The 26,353-nt window shown below is 51.4% G+C and overlaps 1 protein-coding gene and 3 non-coding genes across 4 annotated transcripts; 3 read left to right on the plus strand and 1 right to left on the minus strand.

Moving 5' to 3' along the window:
* On the plus strand, nt 1–133 carry LOC122467404. The gene has a single exon (XR_006292936.1). It is a non-coding gene; the product is annotated as a small nucleolar RNA SNORA71 (small nucleolar RNA).
* Nucleotides 134–1,463: 1,330 nt separating this feature from the next.
* On the plus strand, nt 1,464–1,596 carry LOC122467405. Its single transcript, XR_006292937.1, has one exon. It is a non-coding gene; the product is annotated as a small nucleolar RNA SNORA71 (small nucleolar RNA).
* A 1,367-nt stretch (nt 1,597–2,963) lies between these two features.
* LOC122467407 lies at nt 2,964–3,094 on the plus strand. Its single transcript, XR_006292939.1, has one exon. It is a non-coding gene; the product is annotated as a small nucleolar RNA SNORA71 (small nucleolar RNA).
* Nucleotides 3,095–13,905: 10,811 nt separating this feature from the next.
* On the minus strand, nt 13,906–25,963 carry LOC122496284 (lipopolysaccharide-binding protein-like). Its single transcript, XM_043602393.1, has 9 exons — nt 25,850–25,963; nt 24,944–25,120; nt 23,370–23,429; nt 22,331–22,501; nt 19,201–19,268; nt 17,298–17,343; nt 16,343–16,406; nt 15,414–15,490; nt 13,906–14,271 (listed from the first exon to the last, which is right to left on the minus strand). Exons 1-9 carry the CDS (start codon nt 25,931–25,933, stop codon nt 14,227–14,229), a joined length of 792 nt encoding a protein of 263 aa, XP_043458328.1. The 5' UTR covers nt 25,934–25,963; the 3' UTR covers nt 13,906–14,226.
* Nucleotides 25,964–26,353: the final 390 nt, after the last annotated feature.

Genomic DNA, 26,353 nt, shown 5'->3' on the forward strand with positions numbered 1-26,353 from the left:
ACCTGCATTCGAAAGTGATCATGGTCTGTCTGTGTCCTGGTCATTGATAGTGCAGGGAGAGGACTTGCAGAAAGCACTTCCCCGTGTTTGGAGGGTCCCCTCTGTCCCTTCCAAACCCTGGAGCTTTCCCACACTTCTCACCACCTTTTTTTAGGTGCCTCTTGGCACCTGTTGTCTTGTTGTACGCTCTATGCCTGGCTCAGCACAGTTTCTGTGAGGCTTTAAAAAGGGAGAACGAGAGTGGGTCCTGTGTCTGTGTGTCTGAGTTGGTGGCGGAGCCACAGCTGTGGTCTTTTTTTTAATTAAAAAAAAATTTTTTTTTTCAACTTTTTTTATTTATTTTTTTGGGGGGGACAGAGAGAGACAGAGCATGAACAGGGGAGGGGCAGAGAGAGAGGGAGACACAGAATTGGAAACAGGCTCCAGGCTCCGAGCCATCAGCCCAGAGCCTGACGCGGGGCTCGAACTCCCGGACCGCGAGATCGTGACCTGGCTGAAGTCGGACGCTTAACCGACTGCGCCACCCAGGCGCCCCACAGCTGTGGTCTTCTGACATGGTTTCTAATTTCAGCAGCCCGGTGTCCTTTTCTGCTCCTGCGTTGAAGTGATTACAGGCTGCCTTTTTCTTGGTCGTTGGTAACGCAGGCAAAGGAAGAGTCGCAGGGTTCTTTCTATATTCAGAGGTTCCAAAATGGGACAACCTTAGGTGACCGAGCACAAGGTAGAGGGAGGGAGGCAGGCTTTCAGTGTGCTTACCTCCTAAGACCCAGATTCCCCCAGTGTTTTCCTGTTGGTAAAGATAGTGGGTTCCTGGGCGTGTAAGCAGTGCCACGGGCTTCTTGTCCCTTGCAGGAGTGGGTCGTGACTGCTGTGCCATGTTTGTGAAAGGCGACCTCAGGGAGAAGAACGTGGATCGGGAGGTCCCAGGTAAGTGGGATTCTCTAGAGCTCAGGTCTTGTGCGGGCTGTGAGGCTGGAGGGGTTCAGGTGATGAGGTGTGGGAAAGAGTGCCTTCTTCCCTCTGCTCCCAGCTGTCTGTGTCCCCTCAGGCTGGTGGGCACAGGTCAGGTCCCTCCTCTGCTCCTGAGAGCCCCTGATGAAGGCTGCTGTGACATTGAGAGGCAAGCAGCGGTGTCGGGATGGACAGAGAGAGGGCTGTGTTTTAGAGGCAAACCTAGACTCCTTTCCGGTTCCCAGCTGAGTGCTCTTACGTGAACCTGAGCGCTCTTCTGTGATCACCCACACCCAGTCTTTCAGAACCACGAATCCTCAGTATTTCTGCGCAGTTAGTCTCCTCATCTCTTGGTAGGGAGCGGTAAATCATCCGTGCAAATAAGGGGAAGCTTCTGTGATCTTAGGCTGTAAATCTGGCCATTGGCCTGTCTGCTGGGCTCCTAGTTCAACTCCGTTCCTGGGCTGCTGTCCGAGGTCTCCCTTCTCGGCCCACTCACTGCCCTTCTCTGCTCCTGCATTCGAAAGTGATCGTGGGCGGCCCGTGCCCTGGTCATTGATAGTGCAGGGAGAGGAATTGCCGAAAGCGTTTCCCCGTGTTGGAAGGGCCCATCCTGTCCCTTCCAAACTCTGGAGCTTTCGTACATATCTCTCTGTCCGCTGATTTGTATTGCTTTCTGGTACCTGGCGCTGGGTGGCTCTCTGAGTGCCCTTTTGCCGAGTAGGGGCCTGCCTCAGCGTGTTTCTGTTCATGGGCCGGTGGTGGAGTGCTGACAGGGGTCCCTCTTCCCCCAGGGCTCTCCCTGGGAAGCATTCTCTGCCTTCTCATTGCACCTCTTCCCACACCCTCAGCCCCGTTGCTCAGCCCTGATCACATTGGATGTTGGTGATTTGCTCGTCATTCCCCTGTGCTGTGATCTCGAGGGCAGTGCCTCCATCTTGGTGTCTGACATGTAGCACTGGGTCAAGACAGGACACGGTAGGGGAGATCGAGATGCTACACGGTGAGGCAATGGGCTTTTCCCACTCTGGACTGTCAGTGGGGAGACCGTACCTGCTCAAGGCTGAGGCATCCTGCTCTCCTTGGAAGTGTTTCTCTTGTCTTGGCCACGGGCTGGGCCTGTGGTCCACTGGGGGTAACATTCCCTCTGCTCTTAGGTTAAGGAGCAAGGAAGGGAGTAGTACCCCAGCTGGGCAGGACGTCGTCGTTGAGAATGCGTACGTAGGCAGCCCTTACGCACTAGATGGAGGACGTGGGGCCCTCCCACCACCCGTTACCCCTCCTGCTCCAGGCTCATTGCTGCCGGTCAGCGTGGCTCGCTCTCCAAAACCTGGCCTTGACAACTTTTTGATACAGATTGCTTAGCAACAAATTGATTGTGGGTACATAGGATAACACTGACTTTACTTTTGTCACACATGTTCCCCAGGTCCCTTCCTAGAGTTCAGTTGTTCTTGTTCCTGAGACAGCAGTGTGGCTGTCCAAGTCCTGGTAGCAATGGCCCACGTTTGTGGGTGCTGGAATCCGCTGGCCACTGTGCCAGGTACCCTCTGCACCACCCCCCCGCCGGCCTGTTGTGAGTGCTCATTCACGCCTTGTCTCTTGCAGGTGGATCTGCATGTCCAGAGGCTCCATGAGAGGTGTCTTACAGCCAGGCGCGAGGCCACAAATGCCCCGAGGTAAGGTTTTGGAACCTTCTCTGGAATTGTGTCTTTTTGCATCCGTAAAGTCACACACGTGTGCCCTGGGGTCTGGATGAGGCAGCGAGATGAGAGTGGGCATCCATGAGTTCCCAGTTGTGTCCTGGCTGGGAGGCAATCCCCCACATCGGGGGGGGGGGGGGAAGGCCTCTAGAAAGCTGCGCTGGTGAAGGGCTTCCTTCCTGGTGTCAGCACCGTGCTGTGAGGGAAAGCCTGTAGATTTAGGCACCAGAGGCCTTGGTCCAGTTTCTGAGGCATGCGTGTCTGGCTTTGTGAGCCATCCTCCCTGGCACTCTTTCTGTCCTTTTCTGCTCCCGTATCTGAAAGTGACTGCAGGCTGCCTGTGGCTTGGTCATTGGTAGGGCAGGGAGAGGAGTCACCGAGAGAAGTTCCCGTGTTTGAAGGGTCCAGCCATCCTTTCCAAACCCTGGAGCTTTCCCACACTAGCTTTTTCCCCCTGCCCTTCCCTTCTGAGCTGGGGCCTCTGCTGGCCCCCATGTGAGGCGGTAACTGGGCTAGCCCCCCGACCTGTGGGGGCTCATTCTGTCTTTCCACGTTACGGATTTTCTTGTCAGAAACAAGCCTACCTTTTAATTTGGACTTCACACTGGAATAAATTCACATAGCGCCCGAGGGCACACGTAAGAATTGGAAATCGTGGCTTCTGCTGTTTGAATTTACAGGAGCCGAGGCCAGTCCGCAAGAACACGTTAGTCAAGGCAGTGTGTGAATTCAGCGCTCGTGGGTCTGTTGTCTTTGCTCCTTGACTGTCTCTTGAGCACAGCGTGCATTGCTTCTCCAGGAGCTGTCAGAAACGTTAAATAAATGGAGAAAGAAAAACAAAGGTGGGGCCTGCTGTAGGGGCAAGGAGGAGTTCTATCAATTCTGAGTCCATAGAAATAGTTCTCATTTGTCACGGTCAGCCAGAAGCCCGAGGAGTTCTCTTGTCACTCGCCGATGGGAGAAGGATGTGTTGATGGATCACCCTCTTCGTAGGTCTCCCTTCACTGACTTCATCTGTGCTTTGTGGGTTCTTTTGCAAAGGGTGACCCCGGGGGTTGACTGAAGAAGAAATTCTGAGTCCTGTGGCTCTTTGAAATCTATTTGTAGACTCCAGATTTCCTAGCTTGCTTCCTGATTCGTGTCAGTGAGGGTATATGTTGCAGGCTGGGCACTCTGTAGTCCTCGTCAACAGCAGGCTGACCGTCTGCGTCTCATTCTGCGCGCTGCCCCTGTGTGTTCAGGGAGGCAGAAACCTTGCGACGGTGCCTTCGCTTTGTAGACTCAGATACAACGGGTGCCCCTGGGAGGCATGTCTTGGCTCCCGGGTAAGAAGTGAGGTGAGGTTGGAGGCGAGGTCAAGGTACCCATCCCAGACTTCTGGCCTGGGGGCTCCTGTCTAGTTTTGAGACCCCTTCCGTTTGCCTTCAGGTCTCGTGCTTGCAGGTGGGATCCTGCCGGGCCACATGTTTTTGTTCCGTCTCACGACGATGTGGAGGTAGTGAGAATAACCCTGAGGTCCCCTTGCCTTTCAGACCTGCTCTCCACCCCTTTTGCGTCAGGGGCTTGTCCTGTCCCACGGCCTAGTTCCTGGTCCTGGGCTCCTCAGCCAGGCTGGAGGATTCAAGGGACAATGGCGACCATCCTGAAGACATTTTATATCACCCCTACCCCCCACTCCAGGCCTGGTCATTCAAACCCCTGGGTGTGGAGTCCTGCAGGTTGAGTCGGGAGTCACTTGTGTAATCTTCTCAAGCGTTCAACACGTGTTTTCATCTATCCTTCAAATGGGCCCGGCAGTGTTGACCTTCAAAGGGGGCACCTCACCAGAACAAGTCTTTGTTGGAAGTTTGTCTGGCATTTGCCTTTCACGGCCGGGCCGTGTTAAGTGGGTCTTCGCAGAACAGGATGGCAGCTGCTGGGGCCTTGTGACAGGCTGGGCAGACGAGTCGTGAACGTGTGTGGGAGAGCTGCTGAGGGTGAGGGTCCGTCCCTTGGGTCAAGATGCAGTGGTTCCTCAGTGCCAAGCTCCCAACAGTGAGCGCTGAGCTGTCTCCCTGAGAATTACTCTGTGTGGTCAGTTGCCCTGGTCGTGAACTCCTAGAAAGAAAGCGATTTTTTATAAAAACTGGATTTTTAAGATGTTTTTCTTTTATCATCCTTTCTATCTTGGTGACAATCTAGTTTGGCGCGTGTAAACTGGGAGCTTAAGCCTGGTTGATGCGGACCTTCTCAGTGATGTCACTTGGGGAGAAGGTGGCCTGGAGATTAAATGCTTATATGCTTCTTCTCCCTCTTAGGTCAGCCTTTGGTCCGGAGGCTGTTGAAGTAAGTCCCAAGGCCGTGAGTCATTGACCCTCGGGATGATGTGGGATGTGTGTTCGCTGAGACTTTTCTCCGAGGTGAGTTAGTGCCGAGTGCTAGAGACCCACAGGCAGCGGGGAAGCTGGTTTGCGTTCAAGTGGGTGGGAACTCCAAACCATCATCATCATTGGTCTCACTTGTCCTTTCTTGTAGGTTCTCTCGGTGCCATTAGTAGTCACCAGAGGGGCAGAGAATGGAGAGGGAGTCCTCTATGCGAAGCATCCCCAGAGTACCCCGTGCTGTCCGCTCAGAGCACCTCGGAGCAGCTCTTGGCTCCGCGCGTGACATCAGAGGGAAGGTGCTGGGGCTGCGGCCGGGTCCGCTCCAGCTGGCTCTGAGTCGGGACAGCCGTGCCCCGAGAAGCCGTAGACGGGAGGTCAGCCCCGCGTCCCTCTGCTGTGTCTGGAATGACTTGAATGAGCGAACGTTTTCCTCTCCAATTCCAGCTGCTCATCACTTTCCCCTCTGCCTACTCATTCAATAAACCTTACGGACTTGCCGCGTCTGCCTTTTAAGTCATCTAACAAGCTGTGTGCCGCTGAGGCTGGACGTGAAATGGATCGCCTTCCAGTCATGTTTTCACCCGTGAGCCTCTTCCTGTGAGGCTCCTGAGGCTTGGCACCCAGGCTACTGTCCGAGGTGTTCAGTTAGGACAAGGAGGTGACCAGGTGCTGGTAGAGTTGGCTCAGATTGAGGGCCCATGAAAAGGTCAAGGGTGTTGAAGAACAGGCCAGGGCTTTGGAAGGGGGGGCGGGTGACCGGGTGGGCTGGAGTGAGGCAGGCAGTGATGCCATCGAGGAGGGTGGGGTGGCCTGAGTTCTGGGGCCTGGCTCATGAGTATAAATGCCTGCCCGTCGTGGGGCTCAAACTCACAGACCGTGAGATCATGACCTGAGCCGAAGTCAGACGCTCAACCGACTGAGCCACCCAGGCGCCCCTATAATTCCCATTTTAAAGATGGAAGGGTCTATGTGAGGAAATAGGCCCCAAAGGCCATGATGAAAGGCCGCGTTGTCCCGTCTCTGCATTGGAAATCGGACTTGCCTCAGTGAGTTTGATACCTTGACGGGCGCCTGTGGGAGGCGGGCGTTCTCCGCGCCTCAGGTGTTCACTCTGCCGGCCAGTTCCCGACAGCGGCATCCAGAAGTCAAGTGTCTTTTTTTCTGCCTTCTCCGTGGACCGTCCTTTGACTTCTGGTCAGCTGCCTGAAGTCGGTAGTGTTGGCTGCTGTGGAGACGCAGCCGCACAGCACGGGCCCGGACTTCACAAGTGTGCACGGGGACGCCAGGTGCCAGGTCATGCCTGCCTCGCGGCGCTTGGGGCGTGTGAAGCGTGAGCCATCCCCAGTCTTTAGGGCCTGAACAAATCTGGGAAGAGCGTCAACAACCAAGGTGACCCAGGAGCCAGGCTTCAGGCCAGGGAGGTATGATTCTTGCCGGGAATTGTGTGCTTACCGGATGGATCAGGTAATGGGAGATTTCCATCGTACAGTCGAGAACTGGGAGTATGAGAACTGGTTAGAGTGAAGGTTCATTCATCACAAGAAAAAAGCGCGTTTATGTATGAGCCAGAGCCCATGCTGAAAGTGGGGATACGATGGGGAATACGTTTGGGTTCTCACGGTATCCCTGGAAGGTCTCTACAATGTGGTGTTTATATGCTTAACGTCTGGAACGTGCGCTTCTGTTGGGCACTGCTATAGGTTGGGGATACTGCTCCGAACACAACACACAGGAGGCCTCACGGAGCTTATAGGACTGCAGTCCCTCAGGGTGAGCCGCTAGCCATGTGTGGCTGTTGATTTAAATTGATACAAATAAAAACGTGAAGTTCACATCTTCCCTCGCACCAGCCGTGTTTCAGATGTTTGGTGGCCACAAGCGGCTGCTGTGTCGGGCCGCGCAGGTGCATAGACTGTTCCTGTCACTGCAAGAAGTGTTAAAAAGAAAACTCACAGGCCCAAAATGGCGTCATGTAGGCCAAGTCCCCAAACCCAGGCTTAATACCTGATCGAAATGCAGCGTCAGCTCGCCGCGGAAGTGCAGTCTTAACCGGTCAGAAATTTTTCTGATGGGTGCCTGTGAGTCCACTGCATGGGCTCTCTCCATCCCCAAAGGAAGATGAAATAATCTGCATGATTAGACTCCCCTCCTGTTCCCCCTCAGGGAAAGCAACCTTGCCTGGAAGCATTCGTTTGCAAATGGCTCCTGCCCTACCCCTCTTCTCTCCAGGCGGGGTGGGATGCTGCCCGACTCCTTGTTTAATAAAGCCGACTAGATCTTCAAATTGACCCGGGTCGAATTTTGTTTAACGTGAAGTCAGCACAGCGCTGGTCTAGAAGGTGAGTTCAGGGCTAATTACGTGAACGAAGAGGGTTGCTGGACACCTTTACAGGAAGGCTGTTACTCTAGGAGCCCACGGTGGTGCGACATCCCTGCTGGGATGTTTAGGGTAGTTATGAGTGTGGGCGGACAAAGTCCGGGCGGCCGCCTGCAGGAGTGTAAGGTCACTGGCTTTGGGGTCACACAGACCTGAGTCTGTCCCCCACCCCCCGGGTGGCATGAGGCAAGTTTCCACTACCTGACCTCGGTTTCCTCTTGTAAAATGAGACCCACACCTTTACAAGAGTGGGGTGAGGTAGGGATTAAATAGACCGATGCATGTGAAAGCCTGAGTAGTGTGTCCCTTTAGGAAATACTTCGTAACTGATAGCTATTACTATTACTTATTGAAGGTTTCTCTGCACCATACCGAAATTGATCATACTTCTTTTGGGCCTTGGGGCTTTGATGGTGTAGCCCCTCATTTTTTTAAAAATACAATTTATCGTCAAATTGGCTAACATACAGTGTGTGAAGTGTGCTCTTGGTTTTGGGGGTAGATTCCCGTGGTTCATCGCTTACAGACAACACCCAGTGCTCATCCTAGCAAGTGCCCTTCTCAATGCCCATCACCCATTTTCTTCCCCTTTCCTCTCCCCGCCCCCACCCCAATCAACCCTCAGTTTGTTCTCTGTATTTAAGAGTCTTTTATGGTTTGCCTCCCTCTCTCTAACAATTTTTCCCCCTTTCCCTTCCCCCATGGTCTTCTGTTAAGCTTCTCAAGCTCCACATGAGTGAAAACATGGTATCTGTCTTTCTCTAACTGACCTATTTCACTTCTAATGCTGAAATTTGTGGGCAATCAAAAATAGTTCCGTTCCTTTTACAGCAGAAGATTTGCATAATAATTAATAGATGGCTTAAAAACATTTATCTCCAAATTGGAGTACATGCTTTTCTCAAGCATATAAAGGGCCTTTATAAATACTGTTCATATTCTGGGTTATAAAACAAGTGACAAATACCAAAGAATCTGTGTCCTATGAACTAGATTTGCACTGCAATAGAAAGGCAATAACAACAAAAACAGGTCTGAAAAAAATCCCTATGGTTGGGAAATTTAAAAACATTGAAAATACCTCATCAAAGATGATACCGTAAGCAGAATTAGAAATAGTGACAACGGAATGATAATAAAAATTTCCATACCGAAGTTTGTGAATTGTAGCTCAAGCAATTACTAAGGAGAAATTTAAGCCTCGATGCTTGAAATAGAAGACCGAGATTTAATATGTAATAAAAAAGAAAATAGAAGTAATGCGAATAAAAATTAGAGCAGAAAGTAAAGCCAAATTTAGGGAATGATATAGATCCCTTTTTGTATATAAAAATTTATATTTTGATGAGCACATTTCGAGAAAACATCAAACGAAATTGCCTCAAGGAGAAATGGGAAACTAAAAGTCTGATAAAGACCACAGGGAACTGGGGCGCCTGGGTGGCGCAGTCGGTTAAGCATCCGACTTCAGCCAGGTCACGATCTCGCGGTCCGGGAGTTCGAGCCCCGCGTCAGGCTCTGGGCTGATGGCTCAGAGCCTGGAGCCTGTTTCCGATTCTGTGTCTCCCTCTCTCTCTGCCCCTCCCCCCGTTCATGCTCTGTCTCTCTGTGTCCCAAAAATAAATAAACGTTGAAAAAAAAAAAGACCACAGGGAACAGAGCTCAATAAGGATTTATTTGCCTGTTACAACATGAACTTTTCTCGGTCCCTATCAAAGCTGTGATTTTCTGAAAAGAAATCTTGGATCTGTCCTTGAATGAATATATAATGACGCAGACACTTACCTCCTTACTGGAGACCACTGATACAATCCATTTGGAGGGGTGTATAGGGGCCATGAGGCTTTGGCTTCAGACTACACAATTTTCTCAGAATTCAGCTGTAGACAGGCCATGCACGAGAAACCTCATTGGTCAGGCTTTTAAATTTTTCCCACCAGCGTTGAAGACCACAGCCATTTACCTCTACTGGCGGTAAGACTGAACGATTGTAACGAATATAGGTGGTCAGAGTGGAAGAGAGTGAAAGCCTCTTTTGAGGGGTAACGATTTCCGAGGATGTCGTGAAGGATTACCTTGGACTGAGAACATACACGCTGCGAAGACATTGATCGACTAGTAGCTCTAGGCTTATATCCTAAAGTGTGTACCCTGACTGTCACTGATAGACAGGGATGCTGAAACTTTCAAATCACTCTGTAGACCGTTCTTGTCCCCGTCTTTTTGCTTGGCAGGAGCATGTTTCTTTTAAGCTGAAAAGTACAAAATTATTCAAATGTTTTCATATTAATATGGTCTATACATAAATAACTCAGGAAAATGGAACTTCTTTTGTTGGTTTTGCGTGGTTTTTTTTTTAATCCTAAATCTGGAAAGCAAAGAGCTCTCACGAGTTTTGAGTTGATTAAAACTTAGAGAATGGATGAGATCTAATTATATCTTGGGGCACCTGCGTGGCTCAGTCAGTTAAGCATCCGACTTCGGCTCAGGTCTGATCTCACTGTTTGTGAGTTCAAGCCCCGCATCGGGCTCTGTGCTGGCAGCTCAGAGCCTGGAGCCTGCTTCAGATTCTGTGTCTCCCTCTCTCTCTCTCTGCCCCTCCCCTGCTCATGCTCTGTCTCTCTTTGTCTCTTAACAATTAATAAATGTTAAAAAAAAAAAAAGATGTAATTATATCTTTTATCCCTTCTAAGGTGATCGGGGCAAATCTTTGTGTAATCTGGTGGCCATTCAAGGAAACCCAAAGACAGTTTAGGACTAAAGGACGTTTTCACTATTTTTTTTTTCTGAATTTGGGAAAGGGAAAGGGAAGAATTGTCAGAGGACAATATATGAACACAATTTTCAAATGTAACAAAAAGTTCTTATGAGCCAGTATTTTAAAAATCGCAGCAAAAAGTAAATACCTATTAGAAACTTAACTTAAAAAAAAAAAAGGAGCTTTATTAAAACGAATCCGGAGTGTGCCAGATATAACCTACAGATGGCCAACAGACGCACGAAAAGATGCTCTGCGTCACTAACCAGGGAAATGCAAATCAAAACCACGATGCGATACCACCTCATGTGAATTAAAATGGTTAGTATCAAAAAATCAGTGGTGTCGACGTGGAGAAAAAGGAACTCTTGTGCACTGTTCATGGCAATGTAAATTGATGTAACCACTGTGGAAAACGGTATGGAAGTTTAAAAAAAAAAATTTAAAAATAGAACTGCCACCTGATTCGGTAATTCCACTACTGGGTATTTACCCGAATAAAATGGAAATACTAACTTGAAACAATATATGCACCCCTGTGTTTACTTAACAGTAAACCGTTAAAGTTAAGCCGTTACTTAACAGTAGCCAAGATAAGAAAGCGACCCAAGTGTCCCATCGACAGAGGAACGAGTAAGGAAGATGTCGGATGGACACACAGTGGAATATTAATCAGCCATAAAAAAAGAATGGAGTCTTGCCATTTGCAATGACATGGATAGAGCTAGAGACTGTAATGCTAAGCGAAATACATCAATCAAATACCATACGATTTCACTCATGGAATTTAAGAAACAACCAAAATGAGCAAAGAAGAAAAGCAGACTCGACTATAGAAAGCAAACCGGTGGTTACCAGAGGGCAGGTGGGTGGGGAGGTACGTGGTGTAATCCGGGAAGGGGATTAAGAGTGCACTGGCCGTCGGGGCGCCTGGGTGGCTCAGTCGGTTGAGCCTCTGACTTCGGCTCAGGTCATGATCTCACGGTCTGTGAGTTCAAGCCCCACGTCAGGCTCTGTGCTGACAGCTCAGAGCCTGGAGCCTGCTTTGGATTCTGTGTCTCCCTCTCTCTCTGACCCTCCCCCGTTCATGGTCTGTCTCTGTCTCAAAAATAAATAAACATTAAAAAAAAAAAAGTGCACTGGCCATGATGAGCACCGAGGAGAGTATAGAAGTGTCAAAGCATTATTTTGTACACCTGAAACTAATATAACACTAGGTCAATTTTACAGGGATTAAAAAAAGTGGGTACAGAATAGTTAATTTCACCAAAACCCCCTAAATTCTAATTTTAGTTTTGTGAATGTGCCAACCATGTAACCGTGCAGTAAAAGATGTATAAACCTTTCTCCTGACGGATAAATTCATTGAGCCAACTTTGTCAAAAATTTTTAATACCGGTTTTTGGTTTTTGAAACACGGTAGGTATTATAACCCAAGTCCAAAAATTCTTTAAATTTTTTTTTTTTTTTAACGTTTATTTATTTTTGAGACAGAGAGAGAGCATGAGCGGGGGAGGGGCAGAGAGAGAGGGAGACACAGAATCGGAAGCAGGCTCCAGGCTCTGGGCCATCATCAGCCCAGAGCCCGACGCGGGGCTCGAACTCACGGACCGTGAGATCGTGACCTGAGCTGAAGTCGGACGCTTAACCGACTGAGCCACCCAGGCGCCCCTCAAGTCCAAAAATTCTTACTAAAACGTGGATGCTTACAGTATAAGCTTTTATATTGTTTTTATTATTTAGAGGCTTTAAAAAGTGGGTGGCTTATTTGCAAAATATAATTAACCTTATGAACATACTACAAAAAGCAATGTACGTATCGTAGTGAATTTACCATCCTGGGAAACTAATAATTCCCTGAAGCAAACTACCTGTGTTATCTTGCATCTCCCTGCAATTATGCCTAATACTGTCTTAGCCATTTCTGTTAATTACCATCATTAGCAAAGTAAACATCTTTTGTTTTCTCTAGACTCTAGAAAACTAGACGACGGGAGGACTATCGAGCTGTTTTTCTTCCTGAGCTTACATTGAATATTTTTTTTTTATTAAAAAAAATTTTTTTTTAATGTTTATTTATTTTTGAGACAGAGAGAGACAGAGCATGAACAGGGGAGGGTCAGAGAGAGAGGGAGACACAGAATCCGAAACAGGCTCCAGGCTCTGAGCTGTCAGCACAGAGCCCGACGCGGGGCTCGAACTCACAGACCGTGGGATCATGACCTGAGCCGAAGTCGGCCGCCCAACCGACTGAGCCACCCAGGGGCCCCTGATCTTGTCACTTTAAATTCTCTTGAGTCACACCAGGTGAGAAGCAGGAATCAGGCAGAAGGAGACGAAAATGTCAGCTTTGTTGTTCGTAAGAGCTGGGTGGGGGAGGGCTCCCTAATACCTAACCCCCTCTGAATGCAGGCTGTCCCCACCACCACCCAGGGGCAGAACTTTCAACAGGATTCTTTAAGAAAATATGCCACCAAACCGAGGCATCCGGCAATCAGGGTGACATGTTGAGCTCTGAAAATACGAATGGGTCAATTTTTGATCACAGATTTCAGCTGAAAATGAAGCATTCTATTGGCGGCCAGTTAGGAAAATCCTGAATGGGCTGTCCCATGTGCTCAGACAAGGGAGCGCCAGGGACGGGCCCAGCTGTTTTTCTGGCTTCAGAAAGGTCCCTCAGGAATGGAGGTGGAGAAGGAAGATGGGTGACCCACAGGCTTTCGGGAGGACTCCTGCTGAATTGTCCCAGAAGTACTGGGGTTGGAAGTCAGAGTCTAGGGACACAGAAATGGTCAGATCAGAAAAGTCACCCATTGTCTTGGAAGGGGATGGTGTAGGTTGCAGGTTTTTCACATGACAATGACGAGACCCCTCACAAAGCTGCCTTCTCCATGAGCGATGACAGATGGTGACAGACTTCTAATGGAGATGCTAGAGGAAATGATCTTGGACAAAAGACCTTATGCCCGAGGCTGGCTTGGAGAGGCAGGAATTCCTGCCTTCAGGGGACAGTGGGGGCTAGCTGGACAGGGAGTTTACCAGCACAGAACACAGTAGGCTGGACATCAGCCTTTGGTAACTAACTGAGCATTCAAGGCAAATATTTCACTTTGGTTCATTATCGTTCACCATCCTTGCTGACCATCTCCCATCTTCACTCTTAGACACCCTGGATTTTCCCGGGTAAGGTCATCGGACCTTGCTGGCTCATTTCCTGGGCCTTCCGAGGTAAAAAAACACACTTCGATGATTTCATCAGAGGTATGCTGTTGGTTGATGGTTCGAGACAGATTTATTTAAAATTTGGAAGTCTGTCATCTTACTCCTAGTGTATTAAAGGATCTTTAAAAAACCATTTTTTTTTTTTTTTTTTTTTTACATTTATTTGTTTTTGAGAAACAGAGTGAGACAAAGCGTGAGCTGGGGAGGAGCAGAGAGAGAAGGAGACACAGAATCCGAAGCAGGCTCCAGGCTCTGAGCAAGCGCTCAGCACAGAGCCTGATGTGGGGCTGGAACCCATGACCTGCAAGATATGACCCGAGCCGCAGTCGGACGCTCGACCGACTGAGCCACCCAGGCACCCCGTTCCCATTTTGATAAATATCACACATCAAGGAAGTGGCAACAAAGCTCTGAGCCCCCTCTGTCGTACTCTTGCTCCTGTAACCACGACACCAAAGGACACAGGGGACTAAGTTCATGTTTCGTGGTGAGCGAGGTGCTTTGAGCTGTGTGGCGACTAGACATTGCTCATGCTTTCCCCCTTTACTGAAGTTTATTCCAGTGGCTGGCAGGTAGGTAGCCAGGGGGGAGCCGCCCAGGGTAAGGCTAAGGACAGCCATAAAGAAACCACGAAGGGACACGGGAAGGAGGAGGAGGAGAAAGGGGGGGGAAGGGGTCACCTGTTCAGGCGTGTGTTCAGGTGCCACAGGCTCCCCGGTGACTAGTGTCCATGTGGAGGGGGCCCTCACGGGAGTGGAGGCAGTGTGGCTGCCGCCTCCGGACCCCCACGGGGGCAGGGGCAGCCCCAGCTGTGTCGTCGTCCCCTCCTCCGGCCATGGCTGCTACTCCTCTTCAGTGTTCGGCCTCTTCAAGGTTGGCCCCCAAGAGCAAGAAGTTCTGGAGAGGAGGCAAACAGGACACACAAGAAAGCTCACTTTGTGAGCAGCGTAGGAGAGGGGCTTCCCGAAAGGGGAGCCCCCACTGGGTCTAGAGGCACGTTCTCACTTGAACCGAAACACCGGGTCAAGTGCAAAGGCCATGCCTTTAGGTCTTGGAGGTTTTTAGAAACACTGTCCCGGGGCGCCTGGGTGGCTCAGTCGGCTAGGCGTCCGGCTTCGGCTCAGGTCATGATCTCGCGGTCCGTGAGTTCGAGCCCCGCGTCGGGCTCTGGGCTGACAGCTCAGAGCCTGGAGCCTGTTTCCGATTCTGTGTCTCCCTCTCCCTGACCCTCCCCCGTTCATGCTCTGTCTCTCTCTGTCTCAAAAATAAATAAACATTAAAAAAAAATTAAAAAAAAAAAAAGAAACACTGTCCCTCTCAGCTGCCTGCCCCCCCGGGAATTTATTTGCATTTCCCAATCTGCTGAGTTCTGGAAGACACGCATGAATGTCACTGTCCGTCCCCCAGAAGTTTTTTCTCCCAGGAGAACAATGTGCCTCTGGGTGCTGCCTCAGTTTACTCCCCTCGCATGATTAATTTATAAGGATGTAGTCTAGAATTACCTTGGAGTAAGAACATGCTATGAACACTGAAGACATGGGTGTCTCTGGAGTTATAAACTGTCATTGTCCCTGTCCCTGCCCCTGACGTGCTTCTTGTGCTAAAAGGCCTGGTCAGTTTTTCTCTGGGAACATCCCTTGCTGCTGTGGGAGGGAAGGCTGGCTGGTGGCCCAGTGGGGACTCTCACACCACCAAGGAGGTTCTGGCTCATCAACCCGGAAGTGGTGCGTCTAATCTGACCCCTGGGCACGCTTTCCTCCTGCCACACATGGGTATAGGACCCTCCACATTGTTGATGTGCAGTTAAGGTGTTTGAACTGAATTACTGGGAACTGAGCCTTTCTGCACGAAGCCAAGATTCCACGTAATCCAAACCTGCGTCTGCACCCCAAAATTTAAAACAAATATATTTGTTCCTATAAACATTAGGTCCAGGATGTAAGTGGGAATCAGGGGCTCCCCCTAATATCTACCAGCCCCGAAAGCAGCCCTCCCAGGAGGCCCTAGGGCTCCCCATCCAGACCCCACGTCTCACTGACCTTGTGGACGTGGAGCTCCAAACTGTTGAGGTACGTGTCCCTTGGCAGAGGCAGAGGGAAGCCCTCCTCAAGCTTTGCTGGAAGATAAACAGCAGAGAGACACGGGTTGGACAGAGAGGGCTGAGGACGTGTGGGGACACAGCTCACTGCATTGGCCGCTGGCCGGTGACAGGGCGGGCTGCTTTGAAATGCGGTAGGCTGCTGGATTCGGGGCCGGTTTTCTGTGGGGAGCGGGGCATGTACATGAAAATGCCCGGCAAATGCGGCTTCCTCAGGAGGGGACAGATGTGGACAGCCTCCACCAGCCAGAGAGGCCCGGGATGGGACATGCTGTACTTATAACCAGGGACTCGTCCCCGAGGACCATCATCTCCGCTGCTCTCTCTTTTCCAGGATGACTTCCTGCTCTAACCTCTTGGTGGTAAAAGGCAGGTGGTAAGGCCAGGTGGAGAAGGCCGTGGCATAGAAGGAGGCCTGCTGGTTCTCCGGCAGCTACTGGGCCAAGCGCTGCTTCCATCAAGGTCAAGGTCACCGAGCAAGTCAGTCACCCAACCTGGCCCCAGAACCCCGGGGTGCCAACTCCAGATGTTCTCCAGGTGCTGCCTGGAATGCCCCTCCTCCCTTGGCCCAACTCCCTGTGCTTTGGGACTCAACTTGACCCTCACCTCCTGGAAGCCTGGACCCACCTCTAAGTCATGTTCAATGCCTCCTCCTAGCTCCCACAGCACCCTGTGCTTCCTCTGTCAAGGCATTTGTCACGCAGGTTGTCACTGCCTGTTACACGTCTGCCTTCCCAACAAAGCGTGCGCTCCATGAGCGCGGGGTCCCGGAAGAAGAGGGGCTCAGCCTGGTAAGCGGCAGGCTGACTGATCCCTGACTCCTACAGAAAGGGTAGAATTCAACGTTTGCACGGTAGCAGCTAGGCTTACCGTTGAGAGAGGGGTACAGGGTGTGCAGCGCGTAGTAATTGAGGATGGCTTCCATCAGATCCACCTGGGGGGGGGGGCGCAGAGCAAAGGGAACAAACAAGGTGTGAATGAAAACGAGTCTGAGGGAAGCACATCTGCCTGGCCCCCGCCTCCAGAAACGCCAACACGCCACCCCACTCCCAAAGCAGGTTGGCTGCCGATGAACAAACAGCTCCTTACTCCCGATCTCCTAAACCCCGCTCTCTGACCTTCCTTCGCCATCAGGACGTACAGGCTCGTCTTATGGCAACCCCGGACCTGAACTGCCGTCGGGATATTTCGTGGTTCTTACTCCACTCTGTGCAAACCACTTTAAAATTTTGCTGCAGAAGTTTTAATGTGTTTGGTGATAGAGCGCTGCCCCAGATCCCCCTGAAAGAGTTAGCTAACCTATGCTGGACGCCCCAGATTTCCTGGCAAAAGTTCTCAGCTCTGAAGCCCATCAGCTCTAAGGGCTTTGGGTAAGGTGTTGTGGACCCGGGCTCCTATTATCATGATATCACGACACTGAATATATACCGAGAGCTTACTCTGTGTGAGGCACTTTGTCAAAGGGTCTTACTAACTTCATTGCCCCATGTCACGTGATAGCTCCCATTCGAAGTAGCTGGGGTGGGTATCAGTATTCCCATTTTACGGTCAGGGAAACTGAGGCCCAGAAAGGTTAAGTCATTTTCCCCACGTCACGCAGTAACCCAGCGGTACAGCTGGTACAAGCGCCCAGATCTATCTTCCTTCAACGCTCTTGATGTCCACGTCCTGTTGCCTCTGTTGGCCCTCAGGCAACGCCCTTCTTGGAGGATTAACTTTTAGACACGGCATCCGTTTCCACGATGCGTCTGCTGTGGGCCCCCCGCCCCGTGCCGAATCCCTGCTCGGAGAACACACAGAAGAGGTGCTGGGGAAAACAACTCACGTTGAAGTAACGGTTGTTGGAGTGTTTCAGTTCCAATGTCAGCTTACTGCGTGGAGAAAGAGAGGCACGGGTCACCGCGAGCCGTGACCACTACTTCCCCGCCGTTACCCGAGGGGAGCACCCAGTGCCCACGGGCAAGGCCGTTTCCCCGGGGCCCGGGCACCCCAGCGTTTCTCTGCAGCGTGGCGCATTTTTAAGGCCTTCAAGCATGCCCGGTGATTTAAGAAGAAGCGATGTGGTTACAAATAAGGCTGGCAGAGCACCTGCAACAACTTACATAAATTGTGACGATACAAACACTGACTGGAACAAGCGGGATACAAAAAGTAATGCGCTGCTCGTCCGATCATGTAAAGCGGCACAAAAAACGGAAGGAAGCGGGGAACGAGTACTACGTGGCAGGGTTAGGGGGGATTCGGGGTGGTTTTCTTTTACACCTTTGCAGTTTCCAACTTTTTCGTGCCGTGAGCACGCGTTATTTGCATGATAATTATGCAAACAATTATCATTGTTCTTGTCTGGGAACAGACAATATTGTTCCGGGGACCTCGGTTGCTGTCGCTGTAGCAGCCAACCCCCCCCCCCCCCCCCCCCCCCCCCCCCCCCCCCCCCCCCCCCCGCCCCCGCTTTCCCCATTGAACCTCCTGGCTGCTGGCCGGGCTCTCTTGTTCAGGGATTCTAACTACCCTGGGACCCTGGGCTGATCTCTGCTTTCTTCTCATCGGGCAGAATCGTTCTGCTAATTCCTTGATGAAACCACTGTGTGAGGTCCACTTATGTCCCCCCTCATTTTGTCGTCTCTCCACAGCCCAAGCCCTTGGCTGTCCGCTCGGATACTGCGACCCCCCCGCCCCCCGCCCCAAGCCAGGTTTATGCATAAACTCAAATTCTGGGACCTCTGCACGGCCCACATGTTCACCATGGGCTTCTCTGTTTAAAGGCCTGTAAAGGAGATGTTCATCTTTTTTTTTTTTTTTAATTTTTTTTTCAATGTTTATTTACTTTGGGGACAGCGAGAGACAGAGCATGAACGGGGGAGGGGCAGAGAGAGAGGGAGACACAGAATCGGAAACAGGCTCCAGGCTCCGAGCCATCAGCCCAGAGCCTGACGCGGGGCTCGAACTCCCGGACCGCGAGATCGTGACCTGGCTGAAGTCGGACGCTTAACCGACTGCGCCACCCAGGCGCCCCAAGGAGATGTTCATCTTAATGGGGTCAGTGCACTTTATCAGCCAACCCGCATCTAGCCCCGAAGCCAGGAATCAGTTCCTCTGACGCACCTGCTGCACCTGTTCCCCAGCAGGCAGCAGCACCCAGAGCCAGTGACACAAGGGACACAGGTGAGGAGGGCTCCAGACGGAGGACACCGCCAGGGGAAGCGCCAGCCCTCGCCGGGGATATACTCCCTCCTGCCCAAAGCCTGCATCCCCCCCCCCCCCCCACTGGCCCCTGGTTAGGTAAGGATTTGCCTACTGACTGGGTGTCTGGGCAGGGGAGCTGGGGCGTCTTTAACCCTGGAGTGGCTGGGGCGTCTTTAACCCTGCATCCCAAATCTCCCTTTCTCCTGTGCAGGTTACTGATAGTTTTTCTCAATCTTTTATACAAAGTCCCTGCAGAGCCCCGCGTCTTCCAGGTAGATTACGGTTCCTAAGTTATCCCTTTGCGGAAGTCCGGCTCCTCCACTGACGCCTGAGAGGGGACAGGGAAGCATGCCTTTCATGCATGCCATGTCTACATGCCTTTCCAAAGGGGCACCCGGATTACAGGATAGGCCAGCCCCCGTGGAGATCTCTGTTTCCAAGGGCCAATGCCAGTCCTATCAGCGAACAGACTAGATGCTCTAGTCACTGCCGGGTTCTCCCCATCCTGCCCTATTTCCTCCCCTCATCCTACGGCCTCTTACCTGCCCGTGGTGACCGAACCAACGATCCTGCCGGAGCTCACATTGATGGTGGCGGAGATGTTGGTTGTCTAGAAAACCAAAGGGGGTAACTCAGACTCTCGGCCCATGTAGAAGTCAGGTTGGCTCCCAGTCCAGGAGAGAATTCTTCAGAAATAGAAGCCACGGTGGGATGTGGAACATGTAGGTGAAAAGGAGCGACCCGAGGATTGTGGGCTGGGGATGCAGAATGTTGGTGGCTCCCCAGCCGATTTTAAGAAAGGTGAGCCGGGGTTTTAGAGGTCTTAATGGAAGCATCAAAAAGGGGAAATAAGCCGGAGCTAAAGACACAGAACATTCGAATAGGGAGACCGTCCACCCACAAGTATGACTGGGCTTTGAAGCAGGTTACTAAGAGAAGTTCAGAGAGTCCCTGAGCCCTAGGGACATTTAAAGATCCCACCAGCCCACCCCAGGACCTGGTCCGTCGAGGGGTGGGGTTGAACCAGGCGACATCTAGGGTGGTTCGCTATTCTGGATTTATGTCTCTTGCCAAATTTGGGGAATTCCCAGCCATTATTACTTTGAGACTCTGAAGACACGAAGGTGAGATCTTTTGTCGGAGTCCCACGGGGCCCTGAGGCTCCTTACGTCTGTTCAGTCTGCGGGTTCGGACTGGCTCATTTCTATCGTCCTATCTTTAAAATTTTTTTTTTCAACGTTTATTTGTTTTTGGGACAGAGAGAGAGCATGAACAGGGGAGGGGCAGAGAGAGAGGGAGACACAGAATCGGAAACAGGCTCCAGGCTCTGAGCCATCAGCCCAGAGCCTGACGCGGGGCTCGAACTCCCGGACCGCGAGATCATGACCTGGCTGAAGTCGGACGCTTAACCGACTGCGCCACCCAGGCGCCCCAATCGTCCTGTCTTTTAATTCACTCCTTTTCTCTGTTCCACTGACACACCCCGGCGGGGGTGTTGAGCATGTTGGTATAGCCTTAAACGAGTTATGGATTGTCTATAAGTTTTCTGTCTTACGAGGCTGTCCCTTTTTTGGTCCTTTGGCTAGAGACAGGAGGATGTTGTTGGGGCTCTTTTTTGCTTGTGCCTGGGAGTGTTTCCACCTTGCCCCAAATTGAACTCTGTAGGGCAAAAAGAAAACCCAGGGCAATCATCATCATGCCGCTCCTTAGATCCTGAGGCCCCTGGCCCATCCACCTTTTTCTCTCTGCCTTTCCGAGTTTTCTTGTTTATTTTATATGTAACGTGTGAGGTTTTTGGTTGTACTCAGCAGGAGTGGGGGAAATGGACATCTATCTAGCCCATCTTCCCAGAAGCAGAAGTGTTTTGCCCCTTTTGAAATTGGATTGTCATTTAAATTTTTTTAATGTTTATTCATTTTTGAGAGAGAGAGATAGAGGGAGGGGGTGGAGAATGAGCAGGGGAGGGGCAGAGAGAGAGGGAGACACAGAATCGGAAGCAGGCTCCAGGCTCTGAGCTGTCAGCACAGAGCTCGACATGGGGCTCGAACTCACGAACCGTGAGATCATGACCTGAGCCAAAGTCGGACGCTTAGCCGACTGAGCCAACCAGGCGTCCCTGGCTTGTCGTTTTTATGACTGACTTGTAAGAGTTCTTTATATATTCTGGAAGCACATCCCTTCCCGTATATGTGCTTTGCGAACATTTTCTCTCTTTCTGTGGGTTTTCTCACTTTTTTGAATTATGTCCTTTGAAGCACAGAAGTTTTTAATTTTGGTGACGTCCAATTTACCCATTTTTTAAATTTTGTTGTTCATGCTTTTGATTTGCATCTCAGAAGCCTTTGCCTAACCCAAGGTCAAGAAGATTTAACACTGTGTTTTTTTTCTGAGAGTTTTGTAGTTTTAGCTCCCACCTTTGGGTTTGGGGTCCACTTTTAGTCAATTTTTTGTGTAGGTATAAGGAAGGGGTCTGGTTTCATTTTGCATGTGGATATCCAGTTGTCCCAGCACCATTTCTTAAAAACTTCTTTTTGGGGCACCTGGGTGGCTCAGTCGGTTAAGCGTCCAACTCTTGATTTCGGCTCAGGTCGTGATCTCACGGTTCATGAGATCGAGCCCGGTGTTGGGGAGACTGCTTGGGATTCTCTCTCTCTCCTGCTCTCTCTGCCCCTTCCCCACTAGTACGTGTTCTCTCTCTCAAAATAAGTAAACTTAAAAAAAATCTTATTCTTCCTCCACTGAATTGCCTTGGTCCCCTTGTTGAAAATCATTTGGCTGTAAATATGGTGATGTATTTCTGGATTCCTAATTCTATTCCGTTGATCCGTATGTCTCTCTCTGCACCAGCACCACACTATCTTGATTACTGTAGCCTTCTAGTAAGTTCTGAAATAGGGACGTAGGAGCTCTACAGCTTGTTTTTCTTTTTCAGGATTGTTTTGGCTATTCTAGGCCCCTGGAGTTTGCATATGAATTTTAGGATCAGCTTGTCAAAGCCAGCTGGGATTTTGATAGGGATTGTGTTGAACGTGTAGCTCAGTTTGGAGAGTATTGCCATCGTAAGACTTCTTTACATTTTATACCTTCTTTAAGAAGGTAATTTGATGATTTTTATTTATACTGATTTCAGAAGGGTTGTGCTTTATTTTTTTTCCTTTTTTTTTTAAACTTCTTTTTTCAACGTTTATTTATTTTTTGGGGGGGGACAGAGAGAGACAGAGCATGAACGGGGGAGGGGCAGAGAGAGAGGGAGACACAGAATCGGAAACAGGCTCCAGGCTCCGAGCCATCAGCCCAGAGCCTGACGCGGGGCTCGAACTCCCGGACCGCGAGATCGTGACCTGGCTGAAGTCGGACGCTTAACCGACTGTGCCACCCAGGCGCCCCATCAAACACGTTTTTATAGCATATGTAAGAGTGCGCAAGCTAAAATTATCCAGCATAGCTGGAGGGAATGACTTTTAAGCTTTCTCGCAGTTGTGACAGTGTATGATGTGATTAAGTATGCCCTTGGGAAGCCTGAAATGCAAGGTCCCCTCACGCCGCTGGCAAGGAGAAGCAGCCTCCAGCGTCTATGAACTGTGCAGTCTCCCGGTCCTTCGGAGGAGGGAGAGGCTCACACCGTGGCAGGTGGAACCCCTTGCTCCTCTGGGGAGCTGGGATCAGACTTACCACCCTGAGTTCGAAGAGTAGCTTGCGCTCAGAGGAGGTGGGCAGGAGAGCGAAGGCCTGGATGTCTATCACTGGACTGAGGGTCACATTTCCAGGGGTGAACATCAGGAACGGGGCCGATTCGGGAGACGTCTCAAGCTCTAGCTCCGTATTGGGGTACAACCTGGCCAGCTGGAGAAAGAGGGCAGAGACTCAGGGGAGGGCGGGAGACAGACAGAAGGAGCCCGAGCTGTATCAGGGAAGGGCAGGTGGGCAGATCCCCAAAGTCCAAACTTCCAAGGGCCTTTGACCAGCAGTGGAAATATGACAGGAGGGCGGGCATTGTGTTTTCCAGAACTCTTTCCAATAGACAGGTGTTGTCCAATAAAGCGAGAGACACCCCCAGTGGGCACGCTCCGGTAACAGGGATGGTCGCCATACTGCTGCCTATGCGGGCCAGCTTGTGTTGACTACAGTGTAAGTTTGGGGCTGGGGCTGAATTGCCTGGGTCAAGAGAGGGGGCACCGATTGTTGTCCACTCGGCTTCCGCCATTTTTCAGCTGGGCTTTACAGAACCGTCAAACAAATATCAATTGGTGGCCTAGCCCCACATTATGAGCCGGCCCGATGTGCCCTCCCCCCTTGTGCCCCAGAAAGATCTTATACATTTGCGCTGCTTCGGTGCTATCATCTCCCATGTGACCCTCCCAGCGACCCCGGCGGGTCAGGTATTATTATCGTCCCCGTTTGACAGACGAGGAAACTGAGGCCCGGCAAGACGGAGTTCCAGAGTTGGAGAGTTCCAGAGATGGAGAACAGCAGACCCAACAGGCAATCAATCCGAATCCAGATCCTGAGACTTTATGCCACAAGGGGTCAGAGAATGATGGGACTTGTGCATGCAAAAATTAATAGCTTTTATCTTTACCCACCGTTCTTAATAGGTAAGCTGTTTGGCGGAAGTGTAGGCACAGCTCGTGGCCATGCCAGTACAATCTCCACATCTGGTCTAGGTCGAGGCGTTGCCTTATACTCCGAGATTAGTGTTCACGGGTCTTACCTGAGGCATAATGGCCCGGAATGAGTTGGTGTGCAGGCGGATTGGAGAGTCCTGGGGAATCTGCAGTAGAAGAAGCACAAGGCTACTTGAGATGCAGGGCGCGATGTGGACTTGGAGGTCAGACAGCTTGGGTTCAAACACCGCTCCTGCCAGTTTTTTGGCGGACTACTTTCCGGCACCCCTTGCTAGGTCCTGTGCCTGGAAAGTGGGGATGATCATAACAGCACCCGCCGAGCAGAGCGTGCGAGGATTGAATGAGACCATGTATGGGCAGAGCGCTAAGTGCCTGGAAACTCAGTAAACTCTTTTTTTTTTTTTTTTAATTTTTTTTTCAACGTTTATTTTTGCGACAGAGAGAGACAGAGCATGAACGGGGGAGGGGCAGAGAGAGAGGGAGACACAGAATCGGAAACAGGCTCCAGGCTCTGAGCCATCAGCCCAGAGCCCGACGCGGGGCTCGAACTCCCGGACCGCGAGATCGTGACCTGGCTGAAGTCGGACGCTTAACCGACTGCGCCATCCTGGCGCCCCGAAACTCAGTAAACTCTTAACAAAAGTCGGTTTTTGTTGTTTATAGTTTCTCAGGATGCTCCCCTCAAGGGCCAGTGAGGTCTCGTAACCAGCGCGACCTGGATTTAATCTACTGCCAGAGATGGCTGGCCCCCCAACCTCTCTCATGGTGCCGTCCTCTACCGGCCCCGATGACTTGCTGATTTTCCGGCGTGGCCAACGCTGCCTGCACCTGCACGCAGCCCACCTTCCTGGATCTCTCCTCCCTCACGATCCCCTCTTTCCGTGGGCTGCTCGTATGGCACTCATCATAGTGCTTGGCTGTGGGGGTGCGAGGCTCAGACTTCAGGGGGTCCACTTCCAGGAGGGCAGTTGGCCGACAGCATCCTGCTGTCTCATCCAGGCCCCACACCGTTCGTGCTGGGGCCACACTCTCCCAGACAGCCCTCGGCCCCCGGCGGAGAACAGCCAGGGTGTATATAGATCTGGAGAATTTGGTGGTCACAGGCGGGATTAAGACAATGAGCCAGACGGGGGGGCGCCTGGGTGGGTGAGTCGGTCACGCCTCCGACTTGGCTCGGGTCACGATCTCAAGGTTTGTGGGCTTGGGGGCCCTCCAGCACTCCTACCCAGCGCGCCCGCCTGCCCCCTCCTCCACGGTGTCGGTGTCGGGACTGCGTCTCCCGCTGAGGGCTCTCCCTTCCCACTCCCCCTTCCTCTCCCCTTTATCCTTCACGGGCGCTGCCCCTCATCCCTCTCCCCCCAAGTCCGCTGCCACTTGGAGGACCCGACAGGTCACCGCAGAGTCTGGCTTACGTTTGAAAGTACTACCAACAGTAGCTTATCTGTATCGTGGGTCAGACACCGCGCTCTTTACAGATCCCTGGGGAAGAGGCAGCTCTGGGATCCACATGCACAGACGGAAACTGAGGCACGGCCTGGATTTGAACCCACACGGCAGGTTTCAGATGGCACGTTCTTGCCCTGCACACCGCTAACCTCGGTCTACCGTCCTGCCTGACGCTCTCTCCTGGGACCCCCAGGCTCCTCCTTCTCCCACTCACGTGCTGGTTTTGGATGGTGAAATTCATGCGCCCAGCCTGGTGGTAAACCCGGCTGGCTGTGTTGAAGACATACTCGGAGACAGCAAAGTAGAGCGGGCGGTCCTGTTTCTCAGGCAGCCTGATGGGAGGAGCATCGAAGGGGGCTGGGGAGCGCCAGTTTCGGCCAAAGAATTCACCCTGGAGACAGAGGGACACATCACCCACCTAAGGTTCCTACCAGAGAGGGTGCCCGGCAGAGGCATCCAAAGCCTGCCTAGGGAAGTCTCCTGCGCCCTGGGTGGTGGTTCCTCTCCAGAATGTGGGCCTGGGGTCTTGAAAGTGTCCTTCTGGCCCCACAATATTTAGACCCCGACAACCGTCCCAAATCTCCCTGTTATCGAGCCGGGTGGGGAGGTATGTGCCGTGTGCTCCCAGGCTCAGGATGTGGCACGTGGAAAGCATGTGGGAAGCATGGAGTCTGGAGATTAACTGTATCCGTTTGAACCCTGGCCTGCCACTTACTAGCTCTGGGACTTTGGGTGAGTCCCCAGCTTCCTTGTGCCTCGACCGCTTCAGTTGCCGAATTAGGATGGGGCCAATGGTTTCTAGGTGGCATGAATTTTAAATAAGTCAATATTCGTACAAATACTCAGCATCTGGCCCATAGGAAGCAGCAGATGTGTTCGGTTCGTAAATACGATTGGAGGAGGCTGGCGCTCTAGGGCCTGGCTCAACCCCCCCCAGGGAATCCTGCAGGAGACATCAAGAGAAGGTATGTCAGTTTCCTGTTGCTGCTGTGGACACTGGCCAAGGATGGGGACTTATAGGCAGATGGACTAGCGAAGGAGGAGAGGAGCCGACTCTGGGAGGTAGAACTGATTTTCTGCTGGTCCTGAGCTCTAAAGTCCCGTCTCCACAGCAACTTGCCTTGAAGGGTGTGTCTATGACTTGAGAAGTCACTTGGGGAGCTCCTACTAAGCTGTAGTCAATGCCGGCAACCTGGTCAATCATGGCGATGACTGTGGAACAGGAAAGAGACAGTGTTATGGATAGGGTCGTCAGACACAGTTGGGTGCGTTGTGCACTGCACGGTTTCAGGGCTCTCCTTTCGCATGGACTTTTGCCTTGGGAGAATGGAAATGGGGCTGGGGCCGATCCGCGGTACCTTCAGTCACAAAGAGAGTGCCGTGTGCATCCGTTCACTCGTTCATTCAATGTTTACTGAGCATGTGCCATGTGCCAAGTGTAATGCGAGAGGCTGATGAAACAGCTGAGCGAGAGAGCCCAAATCCCTGTCCTTGGACAGTCCAGGGTGGGGAGGAAGATAGGGAAAGACAATCGAATGCTCGAGCAAATACATGTAAAAGTGCAACTCTGTTAGGTAGGGTAGGTCCCTTGGATGGTATCAGCCGTATAATGGAGGGTGAAATA

This window comes from Prionailurus bengalensis, chromosome A3 (genome assembly GCF_016509475.1).
Source record: "Prionailurus bengalensis isolate Pbe53 chromosome A3, Fcat_Pben_1.1_paternal_pri, whole genome shotgun sequence".
Classification (NCBI taxonomy): domain Eukaryota; kingdom Metazoa; phylum Chordata; class Mammalia; order Carnivora; family Felidae; genus Prionailurus; species Prionailurus bengalensis.